Raw genomic sequence first — 11,212 nt, forward strand, 5'->3', positions numbered from 1 at the left:
CAACAGCAAACAAGGCCCTCAGCATGGTGTCAATGTGCAGGATTGACTGTCTACATTCTATAAAGTGCACTCAGATTGCATTTATGAGAGATTTACTGTGAATGAACACATTCAAAGAGCATTACGCACACACGCACACACACACACACACCTCAGACCAGGAAGAGACAGCAGCAGTGAGGGGATGAGCTGTCGTCCCTTTTACTATAACACTGTGTGTCAGCGGGAACCAGGAAGAGACACTTCAAAGAGCTGTGCAGAGTGGCACTGTGTGTGTGTGAGAGAGAGGGAGAGAGAGGGAGACAGATAGAGACGGAGCGATAGAGTGTGTGTTTATGTGTGAGCAGCATTAACAAAGCCTGCCGTCACAAACAAGCTCCACTATTTCCTTTGTACACTACCTTAAATGGTGAGTACAGCCTCAACACTTGAAACCTGATGATTTTGTGACATGATAGTAGATACACACATAGATAGATGCTTGAGAAAAGTGCATTTTCCGACAAATCTAATCTGTATATACTGATTTCAGAGAAAAAATAGAATCGGTTGTAAATACTGTATGTATAATGACGGAGAATTAAGTTTTTCCAGAGATGACGATATTACTTTACATCTCATTCGAATTGGTCAATCTGATGGTTTGATTCACAAACCATCAGATTGGTTGATCTGTTCCCAGTGAACTGAACATATTTCACTTTTGGAACAACTATATGCAGCTATTTTTACAAATGGAGTGAGGACCATGAGTAAAGACGTGACAGATTGAAGACATTTTGGGACTGTTTGAGGGTTAAGACTTGGTTTTCGGATGAGGGTTAGAATTGGGTTTAGGGTTGGGGTCCTGCCTTTTGTTGTGATGGTTAATCACAGGGTAAGGGGTTAGGGAAGGCATTATTCCAATGACTTGGGGGGGGGGGGGGGTGTATAAATACAGTTATATATAGTTGGAGCTGATGTTGTGAGGCTCCATCCCAGGAGATCCCCAATTATCATGGCATCTAGAAAGCAAGAGCTAAACCCAAACAGTTTAAAACTGTGCTAAGAATAGACTGACCTTAGACACAATCCACTCCCCTGGAATAATGCAGTCATATTACAAGGAAACCGGGGACATACTGAGGACACACACTCATACAGACACAGAGGCTCTTCTGTCTCCAGGAATGCTTTTAGAGTGTTGAGAGCAGACACTGTGTGTAGGCAGATGTCGCAGCAGTAATAGTGGAAACTATCATAAATTGTGGATTCATGTGCTGACACTCTGAGAGCTTCTTGAGATTGCCTACAACAGAGTAATGCATCACACAGCCATATTCTTGTCCTGAGTAGGGGGGACTGGAAACAACTTGTTGAAAGCAACTGCTCTCATGAGCCTTCGAACAGTGAGGTGATGAGTGACCGGCATCACAACAATTTAATTAAAGCAAGTTCCCAGAAACACAAACCTGACAGCATTGTATTTCATTCACAAAAGTAAACTGTTAAAACCATGATTTTTTTTCTGTTTTCCCTGTGAGGACTAGTAAAATAGTACACTCATAGGCAAATTTCAATGTGTTAATGCTGGACGAGGCAGACGGAGACACAGAGGGCTCTGAGACTGGAGCCGGGGGTTAGTCTGAATTTAGAGTTGGAGTGGGATTTGAGTTCATTGTGAGCTTGCACGTTTTGCGTGTTACACTGCAATCATTCAAAACCCCGCACGGACTCTCTACTGGCTTCAGCAACATAAAACATGACATTCAACAATAGGAATCAATTAAAAGGAGTTGCAAGATTCTCGACACTGACCTCGCCTCCTCAAAAGAGCAAATAAGAGAGAGAGCAAAAGAGAGAGATAAACAAAGGAGCAAGACGGACTTGTACGAACGAAGGCATCCAGTCATTGAGATTTAAAGAGGCTCACTCACGCAGGTCTAGTGTGCCTGCCTCACGGCCACTGCACTTCCTATGCTACTGTAAACCCCAGACAGAGCTGGGCCTTTGATCCTTGAATGGCAGTAGGCAGCAATTCAGGCTGTAAAAACCAAACTACCACATAGCCACAAACACACACACACACACATACACACACACACACACACACGACATTGAAGTGCAAGTAACTTCTGAAAACATATATATGAATATGATGTGTCAACTGAGGACACACATGCAGCTTTTAAGTCTCCGTTTCCAGGAATGCTTGTAGCTCTTTGGTAGTTGACTAAATAATCCAAAAAGAAAGAAACAAAGGGCGCTGTCAGAGAATTCTAGGACCACTACATGTTTTAATATCTGTAGCTTACGATGTATATCATTCCTCACTTAAAATTGTCGGTCAACAATCTGTGAGACATAACTTTGGCGTGGCATAATAAACATCATACACAATATTGAAGATATAAACGTCTGCCAAATCTACAACTTTCTTGTCTCCCCTTTCCTCATCATGTAAGCTCAATGATGTCATCCTTATAGTTCAATGGCTGCATTCAACTGTTCCAGCTACCTGCAGAGATGCTATCTAAGTTTCTACTTTTAGATTTTCACATGACTCAGTTTTCAATTGCAGCAACAAAGTTGTTTCATTCCAAGCTATTCCCCTTGTTGGAAATGTCAGGATTCTCTGTAATATCGTGAGGTTTCGCCCCCACTATGTAAAGTGCCTTGAGATAATGTATGTTGTGATTTGGTGCTATACAAATAAAATTGATCATCCCAGGCTCATACTCAATGCCATAAAATGGTCGGCATGGGGATGACTGAGAGTACTGGAAGTTAACTTTCCTCAAGAGATTGCCAATGATACTCGCATATACTTATTGCAAAGGAAGTGATGGAGTGGCAGAGTCGGCCATCCTTCAATTTTACATTTTTATACTAGTCCCGCTGGAGAAATAATCTCAAACATCCTTCTCTAGAATCCTGTTAACCTCTGTGGGGATTCCAGGCCAAATGTGATATGTAATCCTTCAAGCATGTTCTGAGTCTGCAGTCAGTTGGAACCAGAAATGCCTCCACAGAGAGACATATCAATCACATTCCTGACTCACCTCAACTGGTTCACTTCAAAATGAAGGGAGCAACAGTTTTAGTCTTCCAAGGTTACCACCCTGACCTCACGCCCCGAATGCCATGGCACTATTTACCAATGCGGATTTTCACAGGAAGTGAGCCCACATGGAAACCCTGCATTGCTTTGAGCATGACCAGGCACCATGGGCCAAGCCACTAAGGTCTCGTCTCCAAGCTCCCCTCACAGGCCCGTCTACAGGAGAGGCCCCCCAGTTTCCCAATCCCAGACAAGGTCACTCATTTATGTTGAGGCCAATTCCTGGGGCTCTTGGAATGACTTTGTCTTGCGCCTCTCTTCGGAGCAATTTGCCTACGAAGACTCTACCAGGTGCTACATGCCCGTGTTAACATAGCTCCCATAGGGTCACGCAAACACCCCTACAATGAGAAGTTGGCAATTTATGGATAATTAAGTAAATTGCTCATAAACTACAATCTACCTGTTTGTAAAATTAAATAAAGCTGCCTACAGAGTACAGGCACAGCATGTAATGGAGTTATATTCATATTTACATTGGAACAAAACTTAGAATTTTCCCATAATTCTAATGTCTAGTTCTTTGTTTCTTGCAATACGGTGGCTGCCTGAAGTGATATGTTAATTGACCTCTCCTTGATCTATGCTTCCAAAAGACCACAGTGCGGGAAAAGAGCCTCTGAAGTGATACAAGGGGCAGATGAACAGGCCAGAGTGACACCTAATAGATCAGGTCTTTACGACCACAAGTTCAGAGACGAGAGCCCCTAACCCCAGACCTGCTGCGGCCAGAAGTCCTTCGCTCTCAGGCCTGCCGCCCTGCCCTCCCCGGGGGAGCACATCATTAGGGCCCATATAAACTTTTGAAGTAGTGAGTCCAAGGAAAGGCCAGGTATGTGGGGCAGTAAATTGTACCTTTAAATTCAAACACGAAAAGTGAAAGAGTGCATGACCCTTGACACGGAGATGACTACTTCTGAGCAGTTACATCTTCTGTTCTGCTCCCGTTGGATGGATACCTGTCAGCTATAACTTCTTACTTCCCACGATTACACTCAATAAAAATGAGAATTAAAGGGTGTCTTTGAAGTTTTTTTTAACTTGAGTCAATAAATCCTAACCAATGATTCAGTGCAGCAAAGGAAAACCACTAATTAATTGTGACATTTAAAATGATAGGGAAGACATTCTTCAAAGCTTAGACATCGGAGCAAATATCTTAATCATCGGTTAAGTGAACGTGGGTCACTGTGATATGTAACATGTACGGCACAATACTGCTTGAGTTTCCTGGAAAAGACAGAGATGCTGGAGTAAGTTCTGCAAGAGTGAGTGTGTGTGTGTGTGTGTGTGTGTGTGTGCATGCAAATGTTCATGAAGTATTTAAGAGGACATACCAAGGAAAGCCTGGTATTTCCAAGCGTTTATAGCTCCCTCTCATGTCCAGTGGGTGAGAGACAGCAAGAGGGAGGCAGAGGGTGTTTCTCCATTGCATCTCGGCCAGGGACAGCTGACTGGTTGGGATCTAATTGCTCTCAAGTGAGGTCAGCAGGAGGCATTTATCTAAGCAGAGTGCACAGCGGCAGTGGAAGATGAACAGAGTCGGCCTGCCAGAATCAGGGAGACATCCATGGGAATTGACAGAAGCTCCCAGCTCTTGTTTAGTTTTACTGCATTACTGGACTTGGATTGGAACTGAGACTACAGCTGTAGAACCACAGAGGCTTCAAATTAAAACTCTTGCTGAAGGGGAACACACCTCTGACAAGTCCTGTCATCCACTGGAGCTCATGTAAGTTATGTGAAATGCGACTTATTTTTTTTAACAAGAAGCATAGTTTGTGTGTTTTGAAGTAGATACTGAATGTTTACTGATACAGTGGAGCTTACAAACCGTAGACGTGAAGCTATCCAACAGCAAAGATGCAATATTTCACTGTTCTGAGTCCCATGTCAAGGAGAGATGTCTATTAAAGTACAACACAGACATTTTTGATTTACTGCTTAAATACGTACGATACATATTCATTTGAACACAGAAAACAAGAGGGGAAAGTTGTTTGACAATTTATGGGAACTCAACTAAATTCTTTCAGCTTGTATTTGTAATTTCAAGGAAAACATGTTTTTCAACTGCATTTATCAAACAGGTCTAAATTTTGTTTTTTTTACAGTGGCATCTTGAACAACATCTCCTGAACTGGATCATGACGTCCCTCGTCAGACTATGGTCTCAAGAGGATGGACCAGTCAATGTGCACCGTGACTGAGGACTAAAGAGAAACACCACCTCATAACACTGTCGCTCGTCTTCTTCAGATCACAGTAAGGCTTCAGCCAACCCCAACCGCCTTCACGCAGTCTCCTCCACAACCGGCCGCTCTCACAGTCCCACTAGGACTAGGAGTGCTGCAGAATCGGGGACCCGGAGGTCACCACACAAAGGGTCACAAATCCGGGGGTCGCTGGACTGAGGGATAGTGCACAGATCTCTGGCTCACATTTCAGTATGGTGTTCATTGATCCCCACTGCATTGTATTATAATGCGCAAATGGATGCTGACATGGAACCTTCAAAATCTGTTCTCGGGACTGTACTTGCATGCAATCTTCCTGTTTGGCAGCGTGTGTGTGGTCTACAGTGACTGCACTCCAGAACAACTTGCTGCCATCATGAACTGCTCCAGACACGAACGTCACACCAGGAACTACGACTACATGGAGGGCGGCGATGTGCGCATCCGACAGCTGTTCAGCCGCACACAGTGGTTCCTAACAATTGATGACAGAGGCAATATCAATGGGACTCAAGATCCCACCGACTGCTACAGTAAGGATGACTTTTTTTTTTTGTCTAATTGTATTACTTATGGTTGACTGCTGCTTTTATACGCAAAGCAGCAAAAAAACCCCATAAACATATGTTTTCCAAATGTGAGATAATTTCAATGCAGGCTCAGTCTGATAAATTGTTTGAATTTTGTGCTATGCAGAGTTTAGCAGTAGAAACTTTCCACCGAACCAGTTAGGAACCTGTCAAGGTGACAGAAGCACGTGGGAGGTGTTATTGTACAGTCTTCTCCACATTGTTAGCACCGTGTTAATGGGCTATGTGCCTCTGTTAGAGCAGCAAAAGTAACAGAGGTAAAACGAAGCAGGTGGGATTTCTGGCTTGATAAACCATAACACCGGGTGCCGGCTCTCTGTGACCTCGAACTTGCACTGGCACACTCACATTTGTTGAGCTTGATTTAACCAGATTAAACTGGCACGAATGTCAGACATGGAAGGAAGATGAAAAATTATTTTTGACCTTCTGGTTAGCGACTGACATCTCACACAGAGGCAGCACCGTACTGTGTCTAATCCAGAATCACTGTTCCCTACGACTGGAAGTCCACTCCGTCAAATAATAAATTGCTCGTTTTCTTTGCGAGCCTCATATTTTAATTGTTGCTTTAGAGCCAGCATTTTTCAAAGCTAGTATTTTTTAGAAACTGGACATCTCTGTCATAGTGAGGATTTTTTTAAGTAGTTATCATTTCCTCTATCTGACATCACGGCTGTGCCTGGAATGTTGGCTTGACAGGGAGATGCCTCATGGAAAAGATGCTTGTGCAACACTTGGCAATGAAAGACAGAAAATTGATACACCCATATGTGCCTGACAATCGCACGCTAAAGGCACACAGAAAATAATCCAAAAAGCCTTTGAAGGGAAGAACTTGGTGCTGATTTATATGTAATAAATCAGTGATTCATATCGAGTCCTGAGAAGCTCATTGCATAAAAGAGAAAGCAAAAAAGAAGAAACCAAAATGAGTAACTTGTAGCTTCATAAATTATTGGCTTCCACATTCTGTCAGCAACAAATATAGAACCTTGATTTGAGTTCATCCACTGCACCACAGAACAACCTTTTAGGAAAGGGAAAAATAAATGTAAAAATGAAAAACTCTTCCGTGCGGATGTGATATTCATTCAATCATTTGTAACTGCAATGTATAGAGAACTAGAACACCACTGATATTGGGCAAAATAAAAGGAAATGTTTCAATAATAATAACTAAAATGTGAATGTGTTTAGCAATCTAAGTGAAACGCCATGGCATATTTGACCAAATTGTGATAATAATATCAATAAAAGTAGTGTAAAGCCCAAGCAAAGAGCAGGTAATCAACCCAGTCTAAACCACAGCACGATACCTAGAAAAAACAGTGAATTCAAAGAGAGTATCTGCTAAATGTTAGAGGGCAGTAGTATCTGTTAGTGGAGCGCAGGTGGAGCCAAATACAAATAACTGAGAGAGTTTTTGTGGATAAAATCTGTTATCAAATAAGATTTCATAAGATATTATAGAAAAACAGACTTTTGGTATTTCAGACCCTGGCGTTCAGAAAGGACGACACAATTAAATAGAATAAAATACATGCAAACGTACATATATTAATGTCTTAGACTGCAACGGTTGGTAGTAGCGTGTTGTGCTGACCTAATGTTTGATAAAACCTAGATGATTTATTTTTCAGAAATCATTAAGCTAAATTGATATATTTAACATAATTTATATGACATTTTGACAAAATCTATATTTTGACATTTGTAAAAGAGCTTTCAATATTCATCTCAATTTGCACAATAGTGCACTGTTCCTTTAAGGCTGTCTACAACATCCTTGCTATCAAGTGTAAACACTGGACTGAAACTCTGGTCAGGAAAAGCAGAATTTGGGATTACCCCCAAGTTAGTTTGCGTAGCCAGGGGCTGGACCAGCAAGTGACGACAAATGTGTTCAAGCTGAGGACTATCCACATCAGAGCCAAGATGCTAACAATGGAAAAGTGTTTCCATCATTCCACATGCAGCAGACCAAACAAATGTGGCTGTTACATGTAATATTAAAAGAATAGCTATATTGTGCCAAAAGAGTATGCTTTAAAAAGCTACGCTGCTATTCAAAGCAATAAATCACTGCTCGAGACATGCACTTGCATCTGAAATGACCAACTGACTTTGAATGCATGAGAGGGATTCACAAATTAAGATGTAACAGTGTCAGTTTGAGCTTTGAGATCACATTCAACTCAAGTTGTGATAAATAAAGTTCCACGGGGAAATAGGAGAGCGGGGTTGTACAAACACTGAGTCCACAGACAAAGGGCTGCGATATTAAGTCAAATATCAAGTCAAGCTCAGAACAAACAACATTCCAAGATTGGAAGACGGCCATCTGTTTGTGATCTAGCAGATGCTAAAATGCTGCATGCTCAATGTCAGTCTGAAAGGCTCTAATAGTCCTCTTCCCTTTTATCTCCGCCTGCCAAATGAAAGAACTCCTACAATATGTAAAATATTAACAGTGAGGTTTAAATGTTATCTAAAAGTCTTTGGTTCATACCTTGGCGGTGTCCTTCTGTTACAGGTTTTTCAGCTTTGGATGTTTTATGATTCACCAAACTTGTAATGTGACCTCATACCGTCAATCACAAGAACTGAAAAATAGAGTATGCTGTATCTCTAAGAGCTTATCTCCATGGCAATACAACATTTTACATTACACTTTGTATCTGATTGCAAGACAAGTCATGAGCTCTTTCAGTTCCGAGGGAGGTAAAACACCATACGCACACTGAAATAATGCCTCTAGGAATATTAAAGAGTACATATAGTCATATGTACTCTTTATTCTTGTTGCATAATAAAAATATATATTTTTTTGATCATGAACAAAAATATGACATGTTAAAATAGGTGTTTTTTCCCTCCCATCTATTTGAAGAGCAGGCCTAAAATGTAGCGTGCAAAGCCCATGAAAGGAAGTAGTTTTCTCAATCCCAAGAGAGAGAGTGAGGCCTAATCTGTCTCCCATATGTTGTGCTGTGACCATAGGTTGTGGTTTGTGTAACGGCCACCCAGGCCAGTTAACAAGCCCTGAATAAAGCCAGAGAGACCACAGTCTGATTAACCACAGGAACTGCCATCCCGCTTGTTAATGATGATGAATGTCGAGCAAAGTGCGGAGCTGGAGTGAAGGCTGCATGACAAGGGTGTCTCATCTGTCCTGTAATATGTCTCATTTTACTGACCGTGTGACTGTCTGGCAGGTATCCTGGAGATCAGGACAGTGTCGGAGGGGGGCATTCTGGCCATCAAAGGCGTGAAGAGTCAACTTTATATTTCTATGAACAAGGCTGGAGTGGTGCAAGGCAAGGTAATGTGCACGGTTTTAAGCAGAAACTATTGCAATACTTCCATTTGAATAACCAAATGCCAAGAAATGACAATAAAGACAAATGATATTAACTGCACTACTTTTAAAGCTTTTATATCTTTCCAAAACAGGATACCTATGATGAAAACTGCAACTTCAAAGAGGTTTTCCTAGAAAACTACTTCAACGCTTACTCCTCTTCAAGGTGGACTAAAAACGGCAAAGACATGTTCATTGCCCTGTCACAGAAGGGGAGGCCAATACGAGGGAAGAAGACCAGGAGGGAGCATATAGCATCTCACTTCATCCCCATGAAATGCCGGGAGGAGGAGAGGAGGGTGGACTGAAAAAGGCAGAGGACTGAGTCGCAAATTGTTTATGATTTCAATCACATATTATATATGTTATTAAAACACATGTAAACTCATTATCACGCTCCACTCTTGTCAAGTTGTATATTAGTTGTGTAATATTCCTTGATATGATGACATTTTCATATGAGAAAAAACAACAGATATCAGATGCGTACGGTGAAGTATCTCATCCTCGGATGAGATGTTGAAACAAGAAAATATTAAAATATTTTTTAAACTGCTTCAACCGGTACACAAACTCAATATTATTGTTGTTTTGAGTTGGATATTATATTTCCTTCGAATAAAACAGTTAAGTGTTATGTTATAAATCAGTAAAAACATATGACCAATAACGCGCAGTCAGGACTGTATTCTTTTCTGAAGATAATCTCCGCGCAGCAAGATGAGGAAACCTGAACGATCAGCACTAAGGTCCAGAGGAGAGATCTGGCTTGACTTAGATGTGCTGAAGCAAGCTGGACTTGTCTTCTGTAATGGTGCCGGTGCTCAGAGCACACAAAACAGAGGCACAGTAGATACGATTACAACAGCAACTGTTCTTCTCGCCTTGAAAACGAGACTCTGGTCAAATGCATTGTAGCTGCTCACTGACCCCCCTCTTTATTGTCAAGGTGTGATTCTTGAAATACTAAAGTATTCCACTGCTGCTGATGAAAAGATATCCAGATTAAAATACGCACGTAACAACATGATGACTGTGTATGCTATGCAATCTCCTTCCTTCAGAGCTAACAATACTCAAAGATATATATCTATTTATTTTTTTAATTCTTTTTTAATTTTGTGTTAAGACTTGCCCATTTTAATAAGCATGTCTAATGCACAGATCCATTTATTTCTTACCTTAACTTATCCAACCCTTTTTTTAATCTTAAAGGGCTTCTGCATGATATCAGTCTAAAATTGCTACAACGTTACAGTACCTTAGAATTCATGGTTGTAAGTTATTTGTTTTATTTATTCATGATTTATGAGTTATATATGTTAAAACCTCTCTTTTCCTTACAATGTGCATTGTTCTATCTGAATCATTTAATGTGGAACTGTTCTCAATATTACAGCTTGCATTTATGGGTTCTCAAGTTTACTTACTTATTTACTTACATGTTAAACAGCAATGGCCTATATACTTACACATTTTTTTTCAATATTCACAAGCACTTTTTCCTGCTTTGGTCTGACAGATTTGAGACAAATATCAGCTTGTGGACTTGCTAAATGTACAAACTTCTATGTATAAAGTCACTTTGCAACAACTCTTTCACACCAGACACATGGTTCAAATACAACACAGGTCTTTGAGCAGTGTTGTCCCCCATGAATTTGGCCATGGTGAACACCCTTTAGAGGATGTCATTAGATTGAAAGATAGTGTCAAATGAATATTGCTTCACGTTACTTCGGGAAGAAAAGCTGCACATGAACAATGCCTTCATTCTGCCACGTATTGTATGAAACTATGAAGCTGAACAGAAAGCTCTGGAGAAAAATGAAGAGGGATTTTCTTTTCTTTTTTGCTGACCCACTTTCACAAAATATAAATACATCTTCATTAACTCAATAAATCAAATTTGAGAATTGTA

General features: G+C 40.8%; 1 protein-coding gene across 2 annotated transcripts; it reads left to right on the forward strand.

Annotated features, from left to right (window-relative positions):
- Positions 1–293: 293 nt before the first annotated feature.
- fgf7 (fibroblast growth factor 7) lies at positions 294–11,212 on the forward strand. Of its 2 annotated transcripts, XM_035627366.2 has the most exons (5): positions 294–409; positions 4,581–4,832; positions 5,215–5,870; positions 9,146–9,252; positions 9,384–11,212. In XM_035627366.2, the coding sequence occupies exons 3-5, from the start codon at positions 5,585–5,587 to the stop codon at positions 9,597–9,599; spliced, it is 609 nt and encodes a 202-aa protein (XP_035483259.1). In that variant the 5' UTR covers positions 294–409; positions 4,581–4,832; positions 5,215–5,584; the 3' UTR covers positions 9,600–11,212. The 2 variants fall into 2 exon arrangements, with proteins under 2 accessions (XP_035483259.1, XP_035483258.1); XM_035627365.2 differs by lacking the exon at positions 294–409 and having other exon boundaries at positions 975–4,832.

This window comes from Scophthalmus maximus, chromosome 4 (assembly GCF_022379125.1).
Source record: "Scophthalmus maximus strain ysfricsl-2021 chromosome 4, ASM2237912v1, whole genome shotgun sequence".
NCBI classification, from domain to species: Eukaryota; Metazoa; Chordata; class Actinopteri; order Pleuronectiformes; family Scophthalmidae; genus Scophthalmus; species Scophthalmus maximus.